At 39.2% G+C, this 26,037-nt stretch overlaps 1 protein-coding gene across 1 annotated transcript in view; it reads right to left on the reverse strand.

Annotated features, from left to right (window-relative positions):
- The window catches only part of LOC126095646 (adenylate kinase 9-like), a 156,363-nt gene that overhangs the window by 33,196 nt on the left and 97,130 nt on the right, over positions 1-26,037 (reverse strand). The window contains exon 3 of the mRNA XM_049910407.1: positions 11,739-11,864. Coding sequence (XP_049766364.1) covers positions 11,739-11,864 — 126 coding nt within the window. The remainder of the gene's footprint in view (positions 1-11,738; positions 11,865-26,037) is intronic.

Genomic DNA, 26,037 nt, shown 5'->3' on the forward strand with positions numbered 1-26,037 from the left:
CCATTTAAGCAAGAAATTCTAAAGCAAAAGTCTCTCTTGCTGGCAGGTCAACAGGAAGCAACTTGTGCACATGGGTAATTTTGAATGGACAGCAAAGAAGGGTGTTTTGTAGGTTTATTATGCACTGTATGCATGGATATGTCCAACGTTTTGGCAATTCTCTGTGCACTACATGTTTGCACATCACCACTCGTCTCCTCCTGCATTATTGTGGCCACTGCTTCCACTGACATTGAATCAATTCATTTCCTTCCTGTACCAGGTTGCACCCCAAAAGAACCCGTGTTTTTGAATTTTGCGAATCATTTTCTCCAGACCAATGGCAGTCATCGGACCAACACCTATTTTCAAATCCTTCAGAGTCAGGAACTTCTGCAGAGCGATGTATGCACAGTCATCATTCTTGTAATACAGCTTTACAAGCACAGCATAATGCTGCATTGAGACAGTCATGGCGAATGTTGCAGATATGAGAGGAGGAAAAGCCATGTACCTGGTGTGTTTATATCAACTTCAATGGGTCGTGCGCATGACAGATGTTTTCATTTACATATTCGGACACATAAAGCACCATCTATTGATCAATTTTCACACTATTTTTTTTTCCTTCTGCCATATGTTTTCCCTCTTCTCCGATAATATTCCATTGCAATTTGATGTCATTCTTACCAGTGGTGTTATTTCGACAGCATTTTGAAAGTTTAACTTTAATTATAATCATCCTGTACATTGAAGGTGAAATTACTTCTAAGAAATAAAAGTAATTAAATGTACAAAAAGCGCTGGCAGGTTGATAGACACACAAACAAACACAAACATACACACAAAATTCTAGCTTTCGCAAGCAACGGCTGCTTCGCCAGGAAAGAGGGAAGGAGAGGGAAAGACGAAAGGATGTGGGTTTTAAGGGAGAGGGTAAGGAGTCATTCCAGTCCCGGGAGTGGAAAGACTTACCTTAGGGGGAAAAAAGGACAGGTATACACTCGCACACACACCCATATCCAAACTCTTTGCCTTTACAAATGTCTGCTTGTGTCTGTGTATGTGCAGATGGATATGTGTGTGTGTGCGAGTGTATACCTGTCCTTTTTTCCCCCTAAGGTAGGTCTTTCCGCTCTCGGGATTGGAATGACTCCTTACACTCTCCCTTAAAACCCACATCCTTTCGTCTTTCCCTCTTTCCTGACGAAGCAGCCGTTGGTTGCGAAAGCTAGAATTTTGTGTGTATGTTTGTGTTTGTTTGTGTGTCTATCGACCTGCCAGCGCTTTTGTTTGGTAAGTCTCATCATCTTTGTTTTTAGATATATTTTTCCCACGTGGAATGTTTCCCTCTATTATACTCATATAATTAAATGTACATGTTTTTTAAACTTAGTGTATCCATTTACAAGGAAATTTTATTTCTTAGTTTTTATTTTTTACTTTAAATTTTTAAAATTTTTCAATTTTGTTTTTAATTTTTAAAACTTATTAATTTTAGGAAGTTTTAAGAACACTTTCATGTATGATATTTTTTAAATTGGTTTGAATATAAAATTCTTTCTAATTTTTTCAATCATTAGATTCAGTTAAATTTAATAAGATATATCGGTTTGGTGGGTGGGGGGGGGTGGGGGGGGGGGGGGGGGATGGAAATCAGAAATCAATCACAGTAGCAGAAATTTGCCAGTAGTCCTACCTGTGGCAAATTTCATCTACTAACAAGCATTCAGGTCTGAGTGGGAGCATTATTGTGATGCAGTTTCCATGATAGGTTTTGCCACAATTCTGGTCATTTTCTTTGGATTACTTCACAAAAATGGTACGTAGCTTCCAGATAATATTCCTTACTAATTGTATGACTGTAAGGCAGGAACTCATGATGCACCATCCAATTGAAAAAAACAGGCAGAAGAAACTTCACATGTGATCAAGAACCTTGATTTTTTTCAGTCTTCATGTTTCAGGCAGTTTCCAATGGGATGACTGGATCTTGGTTTCAATGTCATACATGTACACCCATGTTTAGTCACCTTTAATAATCTCCATTAGACATTCTGGGTTGCTGTCAACTTCATTCAGTAATTCCTCAGCATTATCTATATGATGCTCGTCTTCGCCAAAATTCAACAAATTTGGAACAAACTTTTCGGTTCCACATTTCATGCCCAAAATATCCAAAAACACAGCATGGTATGAGCCAAAGCATAAGCTGACATCAACAACAACCTCTCTGATGGTGATACGGTGATTTTCCATAACCATTTTCTTTACTTATTCCACATTGTCATCAGTAGTTGATGTGCTAGGGAGTCCAGAGTGGTTGCCATCTTCAACATCTTCTCAAACCCTCATTAAACAGTTTATACCACTCGTAAACTGCTGTCTCACTTATAGCAGATTTGCCAAAAGCCACAGTCAACATTTTGAATGTGGTGCTGCATTTTATTCCATTTTCCAAGCAAACATTCATACAAATTCTTTGAACAATCCTTTTCATAAAGAAAAATTCACCAAGCACTTTAAAGCACTGTCAACAATAAGCCAAGTATTCAAAAGAGCTGAAAATGTAAAAGTTCATCAAGAACATGTGTAGCAGCAAGGTTTAAAAAAAATTGGATGTATAAAGACAGCGAAATTAAAATCCTTTGTATGTGTTCAGTGCTGTCAGAACTTTTGGCATGCGCCTCTCTGCTACCATGTCAGGAGAAGCTGAGACAACCATTACCATGTTGATACAGGATGAGGCTCCAGACATTGTTACACTGTATATGTGGATACATGGCTTACAGCATATTTTCTAACTTTAAGTATGTGGTATGGCTGTTTGATTGTGTTCAACTGACAGAACAGTATGTCTGTCTCCTTAGATGTTTGTTGTGTGGTGCTGCTAAGATCCAGCGTGGTGTTATGTCTTCCCTCACAAACCTGTCTATTTCAGTTGTGGGGATTTATTTATTTATTTATTTATTTATTATTTGTCCCGTGGATCAAATCAGTACAATGGCTTGTACAACTGATATGGGATAAGTCAATACAAATATACAGTTTACAGGAGTCTAAAATAGTAAACATGAATACAGAGGAAAGATTATTTTACATTACCTACAAAATTATGTTACTTAAAGTTACAGCTTTACAGAGAATTGTTACATGATGTGACAAAACTGACTTAACAACATTCAGCTTTGATACTTTATCATTCACTAAGACAATTTTGATTCCAAATATTCCTGGATGGTATAAAAGCATTCTTTTAATAAAAGAGATTTCACTGTCTGTTTGAATTTATTTATTTCTTGGATTTCTTGTATAAAAGTTGGAAGATGATTATATAATTTTATTCCCATGCACTTGACACCATCACTGTACAGTTTTGTTGAGTGGGGAAGTATTCTTAGAGAGGTTTTTGATCTTGTGTCATAATCGTGGTAGTCCATATTTTTGCAAATTTTGTTGATACTTTTTTTGGTAAAGAATAATAATTCTAGTATGTATTGGCATGGGAGGGGCAAAATATTTAGTTTCTTAAATAATGGTTTACTAGTGTCTCTTTGTTTTTTGAACATAATTGTTCTGACTACCTTCTTTTGCAGTTTGAATATCTTAATTGATCCAGAATTTTGGCCCCAGAAGATGATTCCGTAGTTAAGTACGGAGTGAAAGAGTGCATGGTACATTGTGGTCAGGGTACTTGTGTTAGTGACGTTCCTTATTGATCTAATCACGAAGCATACTTTACTAAGCTTTGTGCTGGTAACGTCAATGTGGCTTTTCCATGTGAGCGTATCGGTAATAGTGACCCCCAAAAATTTTATTTCATTTTCAAGTTTAACATTATTTTTTTCCAGTGATATAGTTGGTTGTAATGGATTTCTGTTTTGGACAGTGTGAACGGTTATTCCAATTGTCTCTTTTGCATTAATCAGCAGCCTATTACTTTGGAGCCATTGACTTATTTGATCTGTGGTTCTATCTATATTGGATTGGAGAATTTGTTCGGGCGCAGATATGAGTATAGAGGTGTCGTCAGCAAATAAAAGGGTTTTTGTGTTTGGTAGGCTGTGAGGAAGGTCATTTATGTAAAGTAAGAACAGTAAAGGGCCCAGGACGGAGCCTTGGGGAACGCCTTGCTTTATGGTATGTATGGAGGAATGTACTGTGCTAGCTGTACCTGAGAGCTTAGTTTCATTTAATTCGACATACTGCTGTCGATCTTCCAGATGTGAGGAGATATTCCACAAGCTTGAAAAACCATGGTCCAGCTGTTGTCAAATTCCAACACATGTTGGTACACATTTCTCCTTCTTGCATGGGGTGTAACATTATCTCATCATAAACAACAAAAATGCAAAACCAGTTTTTGAAAGAGAAATCTTGAGCATAATCTTTCCTTTATATACAGAATGTAGATGGCATTACTCCTACTTGCTTTGTGCAGTTGTGCAGAAATGCTAATCCTTTGCATACACAAGCAAGTAGTATACTTCTTACCAATTTGAAATTTTTAGCATGCCACCTTCATGGTGGTACTATTTTAAGAAACCAGCAGTCTACATTCTTATTACAGTGTACACAGAAGGGATAGTTATAAAGTTTTAATCATTTTGAAAAGGTAAAGCTGCAATTAGGAAATATTGTAAAGGTGTTACATCTTCTCTATGTATTCACCATTCGATGTGTTTTCTTTTGCATTGAAGACCTTGGTGGCAGAAGTCCACAAGTTGGCTGTTCAGGACATTTTCCCCCTAATTCTAGTCTGAAAATTTGGTGCACCATCTCTCCAAGAAGACATTGTCATTTTGCGCTGGCAACCTACTACAGGCAAGCATTTCCTAGTGTTCATGATTTGGACCATCCACAAAAATAAAACACATCACATCTCATTAAGAGTGTTTCGTGTGGTATAGACAAAGACAGTAAGATGTGGGTGTGGGACTACCTGGCCTACCAAAGGAGTAAATTGGAATGCTACACCCAGCCGTTTTTGGGGACATTTCCTGACAGTTGCTAAAGATTTGTGTACATTCGTATTGACTTGGAGGGGCCACTATCTCCATCATACGGATTGTGCTAGCTGTTTACAGCTGTTGGTTTATACAAGTATTTGGCAGAAGCCATTCCTGTCACTTATATTTTAGCCAAGACAATGGCAAAGCCTTTCTTGTGCACACTGTCAGGTTACAGGTAGATAATTTGAGTCAATTCTATGCCAACATTTAGCCAAGCTGTGGAGGGTGAACCACCATAAAATCACCAGCTACAACCCGCAAAGTAATTGAATAGTGGAAAGATGGCACTGAACCTGGAAGGCAACTACATTGTGTCACATGGACAAATGTTTACATACAATACCATTGGTTTTACTGGGTTTACACATTGTTTACAAGCCAGACATTGGCTTGTCTGTTGCAGAAATGTTATACTGCAAGGAAACCTGCATTCCAGCTGATTTAATGATGTCTGCAGCTGTAGGAACTAACACATTGCCAATATTTATCAATCAGTTATGATGAGAGATGACTCAAAAGGGCACAGCTCCAAGAAACAGACATGAAACCTGACTAACTTTGTCCAATCAGATGTTTGTTATCAAGCCACTGTTGTGGCCACTGTATGCTGGGCCTCATGAGGTTGTTATGCAGAGACAAACATACACTCCTGGAAATTGAAATAAGAACACTGTGAATTCATTGTCCCAGGAAGGGGAAACTTTATTGACACATTCCTGGGGTCAGATACATCACATGATCACACTGACAGAACCACAGGCACATAGACACAGGCAACAGAGCATGCACAATGTCGGCACTAGTACAGTGTATATCCACCTTTCGCAGCAATGCAGGCTGCTATTCTCCCATGGAGACGATCGTAGAGATGCTGGATGTAGTCCTGTGGAACGGCTTGCCATGCCATTTCCACCTGGCGCCTCAGTTGGACCAGCGTTCGTGCTGGACGTGCAGACCGTGTGAGACGACGCTTCATCCAGTCCCAAACATGCTCAATGGGGGACAGATCCGGAGATCTTGCTGGCCAGGGTAGTTGACTTACACCTTCTAGAGCACATTGGGTGGCACGGGATACATGCGGACGTGCATTGTCCTGTTGGAACAGCAAGTTCCCTTGCCGGTCTAGGAATGGTAGAACGATGGGTTCGATGACGGTTTGGATGTACCGTGCACTATTCAGTGTCCCCTCGACAATCACCAGTGGTGTACGGCCAATGTAGGAGATCGCTCCCCACACCATGATGCCGGGTGTTGGCCCTGTGTGCCTCGGTCGTATGCAGTCCTGATTGTGGCGCTCACCTGCACGGTGCCAAACACGCATACGACCATCATTGGCACCAAGGCAGAAGCGACTCTCATCGCTGAAGACGACACGTCTCCATTCGTCCCTCCATTCACGCCTGTCGCGACACCACTGGAGGCGGGCTGCACGATGTTGGGATGTGAGCGGAAGACGGCCTAATGGTGTGCAGGACCGTAGCCCAGCTTCATGGAGACGGTTGCGAATGGTCCTCGCCGATACCCCAGGAGCAACAGTGTCCCTAATTTGCTGGGAAGTGGCGGTGCGGTCCCCTACGGCACTGCGTAGGATCCTACGGTCTTGGCGTGCATCCGTGCGTCACTGCGGTCCGGTCCCAGGTTGACGGGCACGTGCACCTTCCGCCGACCACTGGCGACAACATCGATGTACTGTGGAGACCTCACGCCCCACGTGTTGAGCAATTCGGCGGTACGTCCACCCGGCCTCCCGCATGCCCACTATACGCCCTCGCTCAAAGTCCGTCAACTGCACATACGGTTCACGTCCACGCTGTCGCGGCATGCTACCAGTGTTAAAGACTGCGATGGAGCTCCGTATGCCACGGCAAACTGGCTGACACTGACGGCGGTGGTGCACAAATGCTGCGCAGCTAGCGCCATTCGATGGCCAACACCGCGGTTCCTGGTGTGTCCGCTGTGCCGTGCGTGTGATCATTGCTTGTACAGCCCTCTCGCAGTGTCCGGAGCAAGTATGGTGGGTCTGACACACCAGTGTCAATGTGTTCTTTTTTCCATTTCCAGGAGTGTATAATGGAAATATGCCACAATGGAAAACTCATAGTGGTTTCAATAAACATGGTCAAGGTAGCATATATGCCATCTGGAAATTCCCTTGCCAGCAACCAAATGATAACAAAAGCACCAACTAATCCGAAACAAAACCAATGTCAAACTTGCTTCCACCAACACCTCAACAAACAACTATGCAACAGCAAACACTGCAAATGCAAACCCAAGCAGGATGTCAAGTGAGTTTTAAACATCCATACATCCTGAGCACTGAACAGTTTAGGCAGGGAGGCCATTTGGTAGATGATGATGATGTTTGGTTTGTGGGGCACACAACTGCACGGTCATTAGCGCCCGTACAAAGTCCCAATTTCTTCACAGTTCAATTTTTTCACAGTCCAATCTAGCCACTGTCACGAATGATGAGGATGATGATGAAATGATAAGACAACACAAACACCCAGTCACCAGGCAGAGAAAATCCCCAACCCGCCTGAGAATCGAACCAGGGGTAGGTAGGTAGGTAGAGGTATGCCACTAGACCACGAGCTGTGGACTTGATGGATGATGGTGAATTGATATGGCAGTACTGAAAGCTGAGAGGTTACAACACATCGAAGTACTGCTGTGCTGCTGACATCTTTAATTGTTTACTCTTAGTTTTCTTCTGGAGAGAAGATTAGATGCAGTATTCATTGCTTCACAGCAAGTTATGAATTTTAATAATTAATAAACCATTCAGTATTCTATAATGTTCTTTTTAGCCTGCATTTAATGCAGTAAATAAATAGTACTTAATGCTCTACATAAAAAACAAGGATCAAAATAATTTATGGCACTTGAGAATTTTATAAGTGTACTCATGTAAATATTAATATGAGGCATTTCTGGAAAGTAAGTACCTCATTGGAAAAGAACTCATAAAAACTTTTTTTTCAAACCAAAATTTATCTTTAGAAGAAAGAGCATTTCTTAAACTATTTTTCTACCTAGTTGCCACCATTTTTCAGTCATTTGCCTTAGCAGGAGACCAACTTTTCCATACCAACTTTGTAGATAGATGCCACCAGTGAAGGCAGCTGATGCTGAATACTATTTTTTGCTTTTCTGCTTGTTGAGTTCCTTTCCTGAGGTGAAACCATGAATGTGGCATGATACTGTGAAATACTGAGAAAACTGCGACACAATTCAAAACAAAAGGCATGGAGTGCTCAGTCAAGGCACTGTGGAGGTTCATGACAACATTCTTCCCCATTCTGCTGGTTGCACTCAGAAGCCTACTCAACATTTCAGTTGGGAATAGTTTGATCACCCACCATACAGCCTCAGCCTTGCACCTTCTGACTACCCTTGTTCTTGAACTTGAAGTGTGCTTTTGGAGGAAGGTGCTTTAACAATGATTAATATATATATATATATATATATATATATATATATATATATATATATATATATATACCTAAAAACAAAGATGATGTGACTTACCAAATGAAAGTGCTGGCAGGTCGACAGACACACAAACGAACACAAACATACACACAAAATTCAAGCTTTCGCAACGAACTGTTGCCTCATCAGGAAAGAGGGAAGGAGAGGGAAAGACGAAAGGATGTGGGTTTTAAGGGAGAGGGTAAGGAGTCATTCCAGTCCCGGGAGCGGAAAGACTTACCTTAGGGGGAAAAAATTAAATATGTCTGCTTGTGTCTGTATATGTGTGGATGGATATGTGTGTGTGTGCGAGTGTATACCCGTCCTTTTTTCCCCCTAAGGTAAGTCTTTCCGCTCCCGGGACTGGAATGACTCCTTACCCTCTCCCTTAAAACCCACATCCTTTCGTCTTTCCCTCTCCTTCCCTCTTTCCTGATGAGGCAACAGTTTGTTGCGAAAGCTTGAATTTTGTGTGTATGTTTGTGTTCGTTTGTGTGTCTGTCGACCTGCCAGCACTTTCATTTGGTAAGTCACATCATCTTTGTTTTTAGATATATTTTTCCTTCGTGGAATGTTTCCTTCTATTATAACTATATATATATATATATATATATATATATATATATATATATATATAACAAACGTGATTGTTGGGTTCAAATTAATGATATGAATATAATAGAGGGAAACATTCCACGTGGGAAAAATATATTTAAAAAGAAAGATGATGAGACTTACCAAACAAAAGCGCTGGCAGGTCGATAGACACACAAACATACACACAAAATCTAGCTTTCGCAACCAACGGTTGCCTCGTCAGGAAAGAGGGAAGGAGAAGGAAAGACAAAAGGATATGGGTTTTAAGGGAGAGGGTAAGGAGTCATTCCAATCCCGGGAGCGGAAAGACTTACCTTAGGGGGAAAAAAGGACAGGTATACACTCGCACACACACACATATCCATCCATACATACAAGACACAAGCAGACATTTGTAAAGGCAAAGAGTTTGCCTTTGCCTTTACAAATGTCTGCTTGTGTCTTGTATGTATGGATGGATATGTGTGTGTGTGCGAGTGTATACCTGTCCTTTTTTCCCCCTAAGGTAAGTCTTTCCGCTCCCGGGATTGGAATGACTCCTTACCCTCTCCCTTAAAACCCATATCCTTTTGTCTTTCCTTCTCCTTCCCTCTTTCCTGACGAGGCAACCGTTGGTTGCGAAAGCTAGATTTTGTGTGTATGTTTGTGTTTGTTTGTGTGTCTATCGACCTGCCAGCGCTTTTGTTTGGTAAGTCTCATCATCTTTCTTTTTAATATATATATATATATATATATATATATATATATATATACTCCTGGAAATGGAAAAAAGAACACACATATCCATCCACACATATACAGACATATTAAAAGGCAAAGAGTTTGGGCAGAGTTGGGACACTGCCCAAACTCTTTGCCTTTTAATGCGAATGGACAGTTTGTTGCTGGTCATTCCCACATAGAATGCGTCACAGTGTAGGCAGGTCAGTTGGTAGATCACGTGGGTGCTTTCACACGTGGCTCTGCCTTTGATCGTGTACACCTTTCGGGTTACAGGACTGGAGTAGGTGGTGGTGGGAGGGTGCATGGGACGGGTTTTACATGGGGGGCATTTACAAGGGTAGGAGCCAGAGGGTAGGGAAGGTGGTTTGGGGATTTCATAGGGATGAACTAAGAGGTTACGAAGGTTAGGTGGACAGCGGAAAGACACTCTTCGCATGAATGGACACAGGCAGACAGTGTTTGTTGGTAATGAGGATCACCCTGTGGCTAAACATGCCTTGGTGCACGGCCAGCACATCTTGGCACAGTGTTACACCGTCCGGGTTATCTGGATACTTCCCACTAACACCAACCTGTCAGAACTCCGGAGATGGGAACTTGCCCTTCAGCATATCCTCTCTTCTCGCTATCTGCCAGGCCTCAATCTCCACTAATTTCTAATTTCAATTTGCCGCCGCTCATACCTCACCTGTCTTTCAACACCATCTTTGCCTCTGTATTTCCGCTCCGACTGACATCTCTGCCCAAACTCTTTGCCTTTACAAATGTCTGCTTGTGTCTGTGTATATGTGGATGGATATGTGTGTGTGTGCGAGTGTATACCTGTCCTTTTTTCCTTTTTTCCCCCTAAGGTAAGTCTTTCCGCTCCCGGGATTGGAATGACTCCTTACCCTCTCCCTTAAAACCCATATCCTTTTGTCTTTCCCTCTCCTTCCCTCTTTCCTGACGAGGCAACCGTTGGTTGCAAAAGCTAGAATTTTGTGTGTATGTTTGTGTTTTTTTGTGTGTCTATCGACCTGCCAGCACTTTTGTTTGGTAAGTCTCACCAATGTGTGTGTGTGTGTGTGTGTGTGTGTGTGTGTGTGTGTGTGTGTGTGTGTGTTTTCAGCAGTGGCTGTCTTCCCTGGTCACATCTTTCTATGAATAGGGCATAGAAAAGTCAGTTTCTCGCAAAGACAAATGTCTGAAGAATGGTGGCAACTATGTAGAAAATATGTTTAAGAAGTGCTCTTCCTCATAAACACAAATTTTGGTTTGAAGAAAAGTCTTTATGATTTTTTTCCAAAGTTATACTAACTTTGTGTACATGCCTCATATTAATGTTTAATGTGTCATCAATTTGGAGCTCATTAGGGACAGAGAACTATCTTAGTTGGGCAAATGTGGGAAGGGAAGTCTGTGTTCTTCAGAAGTGATACATAGAAAACACATAAAGCCCAAATCAGAGTGGGCAGATATCATTCAAATATTCAAATATTGTGTTCTTTAAACACATTATGAAGCCCATCCCCCCCCCCTTTCAGCAGGAAAATTTAAAATATGTTTGTATGAACCTTAGTGTTAACCAGAATTTACATGTGTGATGCTAAATATTTTAATAAATTGTAAAGGTGACTTGTAAGGTATGTTTTTACTTTGCTTTTGCAGTATGTTTCTGCTTTGTAATGTGCCAATACTTAGACACCTATATCACTTTATTTGACATATGACAAGGAGAATAGTAAGCAGATCATTACTTAGCAGCAAATTGCATGTAATACATTTAACAGTTTCACAGTCTCTTTTCCATTACAAAACATGAAATGCGATTATGCCATCACAAAAATTGACAATGTTTTCATATCCAGTTATACCTGGCTACATTCATGCTGTATATATATATTTTAAAAAAAGTGGGGTTACTTTCAAAACTTTCCAGAATTTTTTTGAAATGATCTCATCACTACTTACACTTTGATTTTCCAGATTTTGGAGGTCCTATAATTGCCAATTTTATAGGTAAGTTTGGAATATAGCTTTCTTGGTTTATGTACTTCATTGGGTCTTTCATAAACAAATCACAGTTTTCTTTGCTAGCTAAAGAAAAGAAGAAATTGAGAAACATATCAAGTCATGGTGGATCTTTAAAAATTATACTTATTATTTTTAAAAAGGAATGGAAAACAAGAATGTAAATTTTCCAGGAAACTTCTCAGAAAAATACTATACAAAGACCATAAAAGAAAAAAAATATATTTTTGTAACTGTGTTCATGTGTAGCAAAAAACATTAGTCACTGTATTAAAAATGTAATGTAGATACATCATTTTTGTAATGTGTGAAAAGTATAGTGTTCTTAATAGAAGTGCAATTGTAATGACATCATCATTCATTATTTATTCAGTGTAACGCTTTGAAATTTTCTTGAAATATAAATAACACTGCAAGTTTACCATGATCAGTTACACAATACCATGTAAATTTTAAGTGACTCTTTAGAAATTGTTCACTATAATGCAACAAGACTGAAATCTTTGCTTTTAACTCTAAAGAAGATTCTGAGGGGAATAATACCCCAGTTTATATGCTTGCTGCAATTGGGATAGGCCAGAGTCACTGGAAAACAGTGTCATCACAAGCAGACATCACTACTTTAATGTGCAGACTGTAGATGCATTTAATCTTAGAAGGCAAGGTACAGAAAAATTGGTAATGTGCCTCATTTGGGCCATGCTGCACTCAGCTGTTGAGATCATGAAGAATGTAGGCAGATTATCAATTACATTATGGATCTGTGAGCAACTGCCTGCAGTTCATTTATTAACAATTGGAGCATTCTAAGCCTTGCACCTGCAGTTAGGGATAAGCTGCAGCCTTGCTTCCATATGTGGCAGACATCCAAATACATTACATCATCATGACTGATTTACAGGAAGTTATTCCCCAACACTAGATGTAGGATGATATCCATAAGGCAGCTGAAATGGGACACACATTGAGACTACACACTATTTTGTGAGTGTGCTGAGTAGTTCATTAATAAATTGTTTGTTACCAAAATAAGTGAGTGCTTGGAGAGTGGGAAGAGTAATTTGTTTGACATGATTCAAAACATTATAAAAAGAGTGATTATTGGATTTTCTAGGATGAATACTATGTATGACTGAAATGGATCACAACAATAAAAGAGATATAAGAGGATGTGGACACAAGGTGAGCCACTATGGAAACAAGGTTTGATAACATGCATATAAAGTTTTCAGAAATGGAGATATTAAATTAACCCCATGGAATACTGTATAAGAAATTAAGGTTTACAACATGGAGTGTTCAGTAACTGTGTATCAATCTGGACCATTATACAAGAATCAGTAAAATTAAATAATGTGAATAGGGAAAACTGCGATCACATGAAAGACATTCATGGTAATTTTAATTGTAGATTAACACATGCTGACACAGGTTGACAGTCTCTGTGAGTAGTGGGACTGTATTGGTGACTAGCATTTACCTTCAGAAAGTGAGAAGTTTAGTGCTACCAGTACACATAAATAACAGTACATAAAACTGCTCTAGCTTTTGGAAATACACTCCTGGAAATGGAAAAAAGAACACATTGACACCGGTGTGTCAGACCCACCATACTTGCTCCGGACACTGCGAGAGGGCTGTACAAGCAATGATCACACGCACGGCACAGCGGACACACCAGGAACCGCGGTGTTGGCCGTCGAATGGCGCTAGCTGCGCAGCATTTGTGCACCGCCGCCGTCAGTGTCAGCCAGTTTGCCGTGGCATACGGAGCTCCATCGCAGTCTTTAACACTGGTAGCATGCCGCGACAGCGTGGACGTGAACCGTATGTGCAGTTGACGGACTTTGAGCGAGGACGTATAGTGGGCATGCAGGAGGCCGGGTGGACGTACCGCCGAATTGCTCAACACGTGGGGCGTGAGGTCTCCACAGTACATCGATGTTGTCGCCAGTGGTCGGCGGAAGGTGCACGTGCCCGTCAACCTGGGACCGGACCGCAGCGACGCACGGATGCACGCCAAGACCGTAGGATACTACGCAGTGCCGTAGGGGACCGCACCGCCACTTCCCAGCAAATTAGGGACACTGTTGCTCCTGGGGTATCAGCGAGGACCATTCGCAACCGTCTCCATGAAGCTGGGCTACGGTCCCGCACACCGTTAGGCCGTCTTCCGCTCACGCCCCAACATCGTGCAGCCCGCCTCCAGTGGTGTCGCGACAGGCGTGAATGGAGGGACGAATGGAGACGTGTCGTCTTCAGCGATGAGAGTCGCTTCTGCCTTGGTGCCAATGATGGTCGTATGCGTGTTTGGCGCCGTGCAGGTGAGCGCCACAATCAGGACTGCATACGACCGAGGCACACAGGGCCAACACCCGGCATCATGGTGTGGGGAGCGATCTCCTACACTGGCCGTACACCACTGGTGATCGTCGAGGGGACACTGAATAGTGCACGGTACATTCAAACCGTCATCGAACCCATCGTTCTACCATTCCTAGACCGGCAAGGGAACTTGCTGTTCCAACAGGACAATGCACGTCCGCATGTATCCCGTGCCACCCAATGTGCTCTAGGAGGTGTAAGTCAACTACCCTGGCCAGCAAGATCTCCGGATCTGTCCCCCATTGAGCATGTTTGGGACTGGATGAAGCGTCGTCTCACGCGGTCTGCACGTCCAGCACGAACGCTGGTCCAACTGAGGCGCCAGGTGGAAATGGCATGGCAAGCCGTTCCACAGGACTACATCCAGCATCTCTACGATCGTCTCCATGGGAGAATAGCAGCCTGCATTGCTGCGAAAGGTGGATATACACTGTACTAGTGCCGACATTGTGCATGCTCTGTTGCCTGTGTCTATGTGCCTGTGGTTCTGTCAGTGTGATCATGTGATGTATCTGACCCCAGGAATGTGTCAATAAAGTTTCCCCTTCCTGGGACAATGAGTTCACGGTGTTCTTATTTCAGTTTCCAGGAGTGTATTATCTTGGGCCTCTTACACTTTATGATCCTCCTACTCTTTCTGATGCCTACCTCTTTATCACTGTTTCCCTTCACTCACATCACAGGTGGACTCCTCTCATTCTAGCGACCTGACTGACATTATCTTCCTCTTTAACATCCTCGACCTAAACTCCCCATCACCTACTTGTGGCTCCAAGGAAGGAACTAATAATTTAAAAGCTATTGTGCTTTAATGTACTTTTGTATGTGTACATAATTACAAACAGCACATTTTCAGGACTGAGTGACTGTGTACATATTTTAACCACAGGAAATATAAATATAGACTTACTAACCCATGATTACAGCTATAAAGAGCTACATCTTGTACTAGATGAATTCAGTCTGACTCCACTCATTCATGAGACAGCTACAGAAGTTGGCAACAGCAAAAAATGTTTGGATAACATTATAACAAACAAGAGCAATCTTCCCTACAAAACAGCTGTTTTAAAGCTAGCTATACATGACCACCAGGCATTTACAATTGGAGGCCTATTTTTGTCACTAAAAAGAAAAACTACATAAGCAAAGAATCATGTATGAGGGTCATTTCAAACTAAATTGAACAGGCTGCTGATGCTGCCTGAATCAAAATCTCATATGAATACAATGGGAGATGGGTATTACTAGACACTGTCTACACCTGAATAGGAGAGGGAAGACAGGTTGGCTCAGCTTCTTACTCAAAATGTGTGGTGGCCTCCTTTACACAGAGTGAGAATCCAGTGATTAATGTTGTCAGGTACCTTGTTTTGGTTAGAATCAGAACACTGTTATGAAAGGAGTTAAAATAAGGGAAAAGCCCAAGAAAATGCTTAAGAATGACCAGAAAAGTAAAGCTAGCTTACTTAATTAGAATTTTAGAGGTTTCAGTAATAAAGTAGAACAGTCTCGTGAGTGTCTACAAAACTGAGAGTTCTGAAACAATACATGGTCTGTACAAAAAATTATAAAACATTCATAATCTTGCACCAATGATGTGTTGAAGTGAAATGTGGCTGGTGTCGCTGCTGGAAGTTTCACTGTTGTATGTCTGTTAGGTTTTGTTATACTAAGTAAACTGTTGCGTCACACAGTTCGTGATTTTTGAGATGGCACAGTTAGAGGAGCAATGTGTCTGCATAAGAAGAAAAATTTTACAGAGGCACACCAAATGATGTCAAAAACCTATGGTGATGAGAGCTTAAGCCATACTTGGTGTTACGAATGGAGGACATTTTTTAAAAATGGCCGGTTGGAAATTCAAATGGCCCCTGTTCAGGCCATCCTTTGATGTCTGCTGATAACACTCATGTCAGAAATGTCAACAAAATTATGCAAGCCAATCAAAGACTGACTGTCCAAAAGAGTGCAGAAGATTGTAACATTTCAGTTGGATCATGTCACGAAATCCTGACACAGCAGCTTGGAGTGTCTCATCTTGCTGTCAAGTTTTTTCCATGGCTCACAACTCAAGACCAGAAAGACCTTTGACTAGCAATCTGTGAAGAGCTTTTGGAACATGAAAATGAGGACAAGATGTTCCTTAATAGAACCATAACTGGTGATGAGATGTGGTTCTAGGGTTAAGATGTTGAGGCCAAGGTTCAATCTTCACAGTGGGTCAGGAAAGATTCTCCATGACCAAAAAAAGCTCATCAGGTTAGGTCAAATGTCAGAGTCCTGCTAATAGTTAATCAATGATGGTATTGAGATGTTTTGTGACTTCTGCAAGGACATATGAGACGGAAAGACCCTGAAATGTGGTGAGACAATTCATGACTCTTGCATCACAATAATGCACCCACACATTCATCCCTGTTGGTGCATGACTGTTGCATAAAAAATGAAATCACTGTGCTGCCACATCCTCTGTACTCTCCAGACTTACCACTGCTGCCTTTTTTTTTATTTCCATTGTTGAACACCCCCACTGAAAGGACAAAAATTTGCAACGATAGATGAGATAAAAGAACATTTGCAGACGGTGCTTCATGCAATCCGGCAAGAGGCATACCAAAACTGCTTCTGGGAGTGGAAACAGTATTGTGAGCAGCATATAAATTGTGGAGGAGAGTATTTTGAAGGAGATCACGTGCAATAGGTAAAAGTGAAGCATAGAAAATTTTTGTGGACAAAGTTCTGGAATTTTTTGAACAGACATCATAGACATCCTGTGCCTGTCTCAGCACCACATAACTGCAGGGTTATACAAGTTAAATATAATACATTACCTTCTAGTTTATTACTCATGTTGGACTAATATTGGAAAAGGAGGGGTTGTTTTATATATTGAGGCAGAGCACACAGGGAAATTTTGAACTGTTTATGAAATGCAGACATGGATTCCTTACGATGCTGTCTATCAGGCAGCAGTAATCAGTTAATGGTCTAAGGTGATTTCAATGTAGGTTTTCTAAAAGGCTCTAATAGGAAAAATGAAGTTTCAAGCTTATAAGGATCCTCCAATTTTATCTCAGTAACTAAATTTCCATTGTGGTCAGATAAAGACAGTAGGAATCTAACTGATAATATTTTCTTTGATGAAGCTCAAAGCAAGATAACAAGAGATGACCTTGAATGAAATTTATAAGGAGCAAGGTACTGATATAAAATTTAATCTATTCCATGATGAATTCATATCATTATATGACAATAGGTTCCTACATAAGATAACAGAAAGGACAGTAACTAGCCATGTAAAAAACACACACACACACACACACACACACACACACACACACACACACACACACACACACACAGATCGGTAGATATAATCATCAGCAGATTTAAAAAATTTATAGTTTTTGCAGTGATGAGGAGAAAATCAAGTATGGAGTCCCACAAGGGTCAGTTATGGGACCTGTCCTATTTCTGCTGTATATAAATGACTTGTTTGGTAAAATACATGACGAAACCTCTGTACTCTTTGCAGATGACACTAATTTTCTAATTAAATCACAGAATGAGGAAAATCTGCAGGATCAGTTATGCACACCTTAATGCACTAATTTAGGACCAATAGGCCCATCATAAATTCTGAAAAAACTGTGGCAGTTAACTTCCACACCACACAAAACCATCATCCTGCAAACTCTGTCTTCACTATTGAAGGAGAAAATATGTCAAAGGTCAGTCACAAAAACTGTAGGCATTCATGTTCAGGCAAATCTGTAGTAGGACGTGCACCTAAACAATTTAAATAAGAGAATACAAGCTGCTCATCAGTGCTGACAATGTACCATTGTGATATAAAGTCAGAATAATTTTTTGGGGAATCCCACAAATTCTACAAAAATATTTAAAATACAGAAAAAGATTAACAGGGTGATAAAAATAGCTAAATGCAAGGATTCCTATAAACCCCTTTTTAAAACTATCAAAATATTGCCTCTGTCTTGTTTGTATATATACAAAATGCTAATTTTTGCAAAAGGGAGCATCTTAAAAAAGGGAAATCTCTTCAGTCACAACTATGATATACACACACATGAAACCAGGCAGAAGGTGAACCTACATATGAACACAGTAAATACAAACTTATGCAAAATAGGAGTGTATCATACTGGAGCTATGTTATATAACCATTTGCCTTCTTACCTAAAATGCTTACTAACATTGAATGTATTTAAAATAAAGTTAAAACAGTTCTTGCTTGACCACTGCTTCTATTCTTCGTCTGAATTTATGGAACATCATAATAAGTAAACCTCATTTATCAAATTTTACTAATTGTCAATTCATAATATAGTTTACATTGTGTTTATCATGTTATCTCACTTAATAACTGCTATTGTCACATGGAGAATCAATGTAGTCCACCAACCTACATTATTACGCATTTTGATTATGTCAACAATGTAGTCAAAATGACAACTGTATTGTAAATTAACTAGGTTTACCACTATCCTATATCACATGTACAAACAATGTACTAAAATGATTCTTGGACAAATACAAAAATATTAATGTTTTTTCACAATTCTTTTCATATATGGAGTGTGGGAAAATTTATTATTAAAGTACCTCCTTATGTGCTGTAACTAATCTAATCTTGCCCTCACAATCTCTGTAGGAAAGGGATTGTAGCATAGTCTAGACTCATCATTTTAAGCTGATTCTTGAAACTTTGTAAGTAGGCTTTCTCAGGATACTTTACGTCTATCTTCAACAGTCTACAAGTTCAGCTTCTTCACCACTGCTGTGACACTCTTCCATGGATCAAACAAACCTGTGTCCATTTGTACTGTCCTTCTCTGTATACATTCAATATTTCCTATGTGTCCCACACACTTGAGCCATAACCCAGGATGCATTACATGAGTAATTTGTATGTAGTTTACTATGTAAACTCTTTGCATTTCCCCACTATTTTACCAATAAACTTTGGTCTGCTAGATGCTTCACCCATGATGTAGCCTATGACATCATTCCATTTCATATCCCTCCAAAGTTTTACACCCACATATTTGCATGAATCGACAATTGTAACTGTGAATCATTGATATTATAATCATAGGCTACTACATTTTTTTATTTGTGAAGCACACAGTTTTACATTTCTGAAAATCTGAAGCAAGCTGCCAGTCTTTGCCCCACTTAGAAATATTATCATCTGAAAATAGTCTGAGGTTACAATCAATATTGTCCAAAAGATCTTTAGCATACAAAATGATCAGTAAGTGTCCTAACACACCCCTAGGGCACACCTGAAGTCACATCTACATCTGTTGATGACTCTCCATCCAAGATAACTTAGTGTGTCCTCCTTACCAAAAAATCCACAACCCAGTCATAACTATTGCTTGGTACCTCAAATGAACAAACTTTGACAATAAGTGTATATATGATACCAAGTCAAATGCTTTATGGGAATCAATATACATTCCATCAACCTAACCACCTTGATCCAAGGCTTTCAGTGTGTCCTGTGAGAAAAGTGTGAGTTGGGAGCCACATGATTGTCTTTTTCGTAAATCATGCTGGTTGGCATGGATGAAGTCATGCTATTCAAGATTTCTTATTATGTTTGAGCACAGAATATGATCTAAGGCTCTACAACAAATAATGTCAAGGATATTGGATGCTAGTTTTGTGGTTCACTTCTACAATTCTTCTTGTAAACAGGTGTTACCTGCTCTTTCTTCCAACTTCTGGACACTATCTTTTATTCAAGGTATCTGAGTTAGATATAGATAAAATAAGTGCTACTTCTGTCACATATTTAGTGTAAAACTTGATAGGGATTCCATCAGCCCTGGAGCTTCATTCAGTTTTGATGATTTCAGATGTTTCTAACACCTCTGACACTAACAGTTATTTCACTCATCTTGTCAGTGGTACAAAGAATTAACTGGGGAAATTCTTCTGAGTTTTCTTTTTGTTAAGTGCGTGGTCAACTGGTTTGAGACACCAATTCACTAAAAGCTCCTGTCTTGTCCTGAATGTCTCAAGTTCCTCACTGAGATATGAAATTAATGCCTTTTTACCTCATTTACTGAATGTATATATCTCTACACTTGTTTCAGTTGGCCTTTATACTTTGGTAATCATCGTTGCTACAACCGCATTATGGTCACTGATATCAGTTTTGATGTGGACAACCTCAAAGAGGTCAGGAACACATGTCGCCATTTGATCTAATACATTTCCATCATGAGTGGGGTTCCGAATCATTGTAGCATTACATGGGTAATCGTCTGAGTAGCCCACAAAATCTTTAAGCAATAACCTTGTCGGGATGTCCATTAAAGTCAGATATACTTTGTGTCACATGAGAGTAGGAGAGTCAAAACAGGTAGTAATGTGTAACGTCATCTCAAGTCGAGATTTTTTTGTAGTGCAATCTTTGCTGAGCGATTGACACTGTACAAGAATCAATAGGTAATGAGTTTTTTTTTGACATAGCAGATCACAATGTTGCGTTATGCATGATTTTTTTCTTTGAAAAAGATAATAACTTCTTAGTTGTTCAAGTGCGCAGACAAGTTGTAATCGAGTGCGGGTCTTCTTTAATTTTAAAGAATTGACCTAAAACTGATAATCCATAATCTGGAGTTGGTTTGGAAAACATTCTAGAGAGCCATGGCCAAACTTTCTTATAAATATATTGCATGTGGACTTTGAAATAACGACACGACTTTTGAGATACACAGTAGGCTATCGCACGTTATAGTCTCATGAAGGATTAATTGATACTCCCCATATATTCTTGACATTAACTTGGTAATAATTATGAAACTATTATTGGAGGTTATAGTAGTTGTTCTTGGTGCTTACAGTAAATGGGGTTTGATTTACTGTTTGAATACGACATATATTTACTGTTTGAATATGACATATATTAATCATGGAATAGTTAATTAATTGATACTTTGGTTAGCAACCAATAAACAGATTCTAATGGAATTACCAGAACGATCATTCCAATCATTGGTGACCTCTACACACACACTAGAAAACTAACTACGTTCGTTTTGAATGACATTTGTAACGGATGAGTTTTGTTTCAGCTCCTTGGGAACAATAAACTTCATCCGAAGTTGAAACTTTATAAACTGTGTTGTGTTCCTTCAATTCAGTAGATCTATAAAAATTATAGTCTACACTACAATTTTCACCCTTTGAAAAAGAGAGCACTTACCTTTTTTAGAGAAATGTTTCAGCTTTAGTCATCAATCCTCCCAAAATGAAGATAAGGGTGACACTCACATACAGCACTATGTCATTGTGATCAACCGCGTATGTGCCCCCTTCTCCCTCCCTTTTGTTGAAAACCCTGAGATGTAGCCATGGTACAATGAAGGAAAAAGGAAGAGGGTATGGACAGCCGAGGAGAAAAGAAGAAAATGATGATGACAGAGCAAGAGAGAGAAAGAAGGAGAGGGGAGGTTACATCTGGCGCCCAACAAGTTGTCCTGAGTATATTGCAGCACAGGAGACATCTGGCCACAATGTCTAACTTCTCATGGACTGACCAAATAAGTACTCATTAATGAAATGCAAGACCCGCAGGTATGAGTAGAGTAGTGAATTGAAACCTGTTATTGTATTCTTTTGTGTGTGTTGTCACAACATCGGTAGCAGCAGTGTGTTGGGAGATTTAATTTGTGAAAATGCTTACTTGAAGAAAAAGAGATTTGAATAAGAGTATGAAAAACATGGGCGTAGGGAGTAGTGATAATGAAACTGAACCTGTGCCTCGGGGTGAGGCATTTCAGGAATTAAATGTGGGACAGATATTGCATGAGCTAAGAGAGGGGAGCCATGAAATATCAGATGTGGGAGAGATAGAACCATAAGCACCGTGTTTGGGTGAAAGTGATGTGCATGATACTGAAACAGATAGCGAGACAGGTGCCACAGCCAGTGGCCCAAGTGAAGTAAACGTGCCCACCAATATGGTAATGGACAGGGACACTAAGATATTTGATTTGTTGGTGGCACTAAACACAGACATGATTTCACTGAAAACAGATATGAGTTAATTGAAAACGGATGTGGGTTCACTGAACACAGACATGGGTTCACTGAAAATGGAAATGGATTCCCTAAATGAGAAGTTTTAGGAATTACAACTTAACCTGGAAGGACAATTAAATGCTAAGTTCAAAGAATTTGAAACAAAGGTATCTAATATGAAGATGGTATCTGTTTTTTTCATACATGTCCAAAAGAACAGATACCATCTTCATATAGTTAAGGCTAACTGGCCATTGACCTTCTTCCTCTGTGCTGAATGCACACACATTGCCTGAACTCTTACGGGACTGGGTAAGATTGTCTGTGGTAAGTAATGAGTGTAATGGGCAGGGGCACTATGAATGTAGTGTGTGGACATTAAGTTGGAAATGTGGGTCTCATGGGGAGTGGGCAAGGAATAAATCCCTGCAGTTGCACAGTCCTCTGTGCCCTGGGTGGCTCAGATGGATAGAGTGTCTGCCATGTAAGCAGGAAATCCCAGGTTCGAGTCCCGGTCATGGCACACATTTTCAGCTGTCCCCGTTGATGTATATCAACGCGTGTCAACAGCATAGGGTCTTGATTTGATTATTATTTCAAAGGTATCTAAGAATTCAATGAATTACATTTTGAACTTGTGGGAAAAATCAATGAAGTAGACAATAAATGTGATATTATTTCTCAAGGGCATATCAATTTATCAAACAGAGTCGGTAATTGTGAAAGTAGTTGTCTGAAAACTGGTGTACAGATCAAGAATCTGTCTGCAAAAATAACAGATTTCAAAACAACAAAAAAACTTGTAAGGGTATTGACAAGTATTTAAAGGAACAAACTTCAAAATTGGAGGAAGATCTTAACGAATGGACTGAGGTTAAAAATAATTGTGAATTGTGAATTGAATTGTGAATTGTGGTTTATTAGTCTCATAATGTACATAATCTAAATCATTTGATTCAGGTACAGGAGACACGTCAAAATTTTGGTAAAATTTTACCATATACATACACTTGATTTTAACAAATGGTACTATAACAATAATGCAATATAAAAATACACATACAATAAAAAACTAACAATTAATTACAACTGATTTTAACAAATGGTATCACAATAATAATACAATTTTGTTACACATACAATAAAAGACTAACAATTGATTACCCCTTGCCTCTATGAATTTATCTACTGAATAGTAGCATTTCTACCACAGAATCTGCTGTAGCCTTATTTTTAGACTCTCTGGCTCTATATTAAATATATTTTTGCCCATTAACTTGTTTGATATTGTCATCCCCACATGCTGTGGAGTTCGTGCATATAATTTCAAATGGTGTGTGGGTAACATAAAATTATTTTTATTTCTTGTGTTGTATGTGTGGTTAAAATGATTTTCCTCAAATAATGTTTTTCTGCTGTGTATGAAGATTATAATTTCATAAATGTGTATGGAGGGAACTGTTAGGATTTGCAGGTTCTGAAATAATGGGCGACAAGATTCTGTTTGTTGTGCACTACACATGTATCTTATAATTTTCTTTTGCAGTTTCAGTATTCGAGATACACTACTTGAATTTCCCCAGAAAATGATACCATACCTAATGACAGATTCGAAATAACTATGATATGCTGTTTTTCGTGTACTCATGTCAGTAAAGGTTGCTAGTATTTGCGTTGCAAATGCAAAGCTGCTTAGTTTATTTGATAGGAACTCAATATGTGTACTCCAGTTTAAGTTGTTGTCCACATTTAGTCCTAGGAATTTGACTGTGTTAACTTCTTCCATAGGATGATTGTGATGAAGTATTTTAAGATCCACACATTCCAAACATTTGGTTTTGAAATGTACCATATTCGTTTTTGCATTGTTCAGTTTCAAGCCATTCAATTCAATTCAATTCAATTTTTATTATCACATAACATGCCTTATACAATCAAAGATTGTGACATAGGTGACTTGTCAGTTTTACACTATATATAACAATACTAAAAATAGACAATAAACTAATAATATATATGGTGTAACATCTTCAAAGAGGTATTTTAATTACAGTTATAATGCATTGTTGCCATTCATGAAATCTTCTACACTATAGTAACATTTATCTTTCAGATACTTTTCCAGGTCTCTTTTGGTACCTTTTACATTTGGGTCATCCATATCTTTCCATATTTTATTTACAAATTTCATGCCCATATAGTATGGATTTTTTTCATATGATTTTAAATGGTGGGTAGGTAACATGTAGCTTGTTCTATGACTAGTATCATGTTGATGCAAGAAGAAGTTGCCCTCAAAAAGTTGTGGGTTTCTTTTCATGAAAGTGAGAGTTTCATAGATGTATATGCTTGGAATGCTCATTAGATCCAGTTTTACAAATAAAGGTTTGCAATGTTGCTTTGGTTTTGCTCCCACCATTGCTCAGATGATTCTTTTTTGTAGTCTAAAAGCTCTAAGTAAATTTGTTATTTCAGACCCCCAGAAAATTATGCTATACCTAATGACTGAAACAAATTACGCATTATATACAGTATTTCTTACAGCTAAATCAGTAATACTATACAAGATATTCATAATATATACAAGGTTATTCAGTCGACCCAGTATGTTGTCCACATGGTGACTCCATAACAGGTTTTTATTGACTAACATGCTAAGGAATTTGACACAGTCTGCAGTCTCTAATTTTTTGTTCCTATACCTTATTTCACTTATATACTGTGCAGATTGTTTTGTGGTAAAATGAACAATTTCTTTTTTTGTAAAATTTAATGTCAAGTTATAGTTTTTTAACCCATGCCTCCACTTCCCCAAGTGTTTGTCCAATATGACGAATTAGGTCTACCTCATTTTTACAACAGACTACAGCTGTTGAGTCATCTGCATAGAGGATAGTATCAGACTGGACCTGCCAGGGCATATAATTAATATAATATAGAAAAAGCAGTGGCCCTAATATTGAACCTTGTGGAACACCTAATTGAGTGTTTTTCCAGCCAGAGAGAAATTTCTTGCCATTGATGTTAATAAGTACTCTTTGTTTTCTGTTTGCCAAGTATGATGACATCCAGATAAGAGATTTCCCTTGAAAACCATAGCGTGCCAATTTTTGGAGAAGAAAGGTCATGATTTACTGTGTCGAAGGCTTTGGACAGGTCATAAAAGATGCCTGACACACACATTCTATCATCAAGACATCTGCTGCCTTTTGTGACTAATTCATTTATTGCACGGATTGTGCTGCAGCCTTTTCTGAAACCATATTGATTGCCTAAGATAATGCTGTTAGATGAATTGTGATTTTCGATCTGATCACATGCAGCTCTTTCACATATTTTTGAGAAAATTGGTAACAGTGAGATTGGCCTGTAGTTGCCCAATTCATCTTGTTTGCCTTTTTTATGTATGAGCTGAACTTCTGCATATTTTAATCGATCTGGGAAACATCCGTCATCAAAAGATTGGTTGATTATGAAAGAGAGTGGATATGCAATACTGTGGCAGACTATTTTGATTATTTCAGTGGGGACCTCATCCCACCACGCAGATTTGAATTTTTTAGGGACATTATGATTTTGATGACATCTGAGATGGAAACATGAGAAAACTTTAAACATGTGCAATTGCTATCTGCCATTTAACTGGAACCAGTTTTCTAGAGTACCCATTGTGCTCACAATGAAGCTCTGAATTTTTTCTGCATCATCTTCAATTAAAACAGAAGTATCATCAGCAAACAGAACTGATGGGGAATTTATATTTATGGGCAAGTTATTTACATAGAATAGG

Source organism: Schistocerca cancellata, chromosome 8 (assembly GCF_023864275.1).
Source record: "Schistocerca cancellata isolate TAMUIC-IGC-003103 chromosome 8, iqSchCanc2.1, whole genome shotgun sequence".
NCBI lineage: Eukaryota > Metazoa > Arthropoda > Insecta > Orthoptera > Acrididae > Schistocerca > Schistocerca cancellata.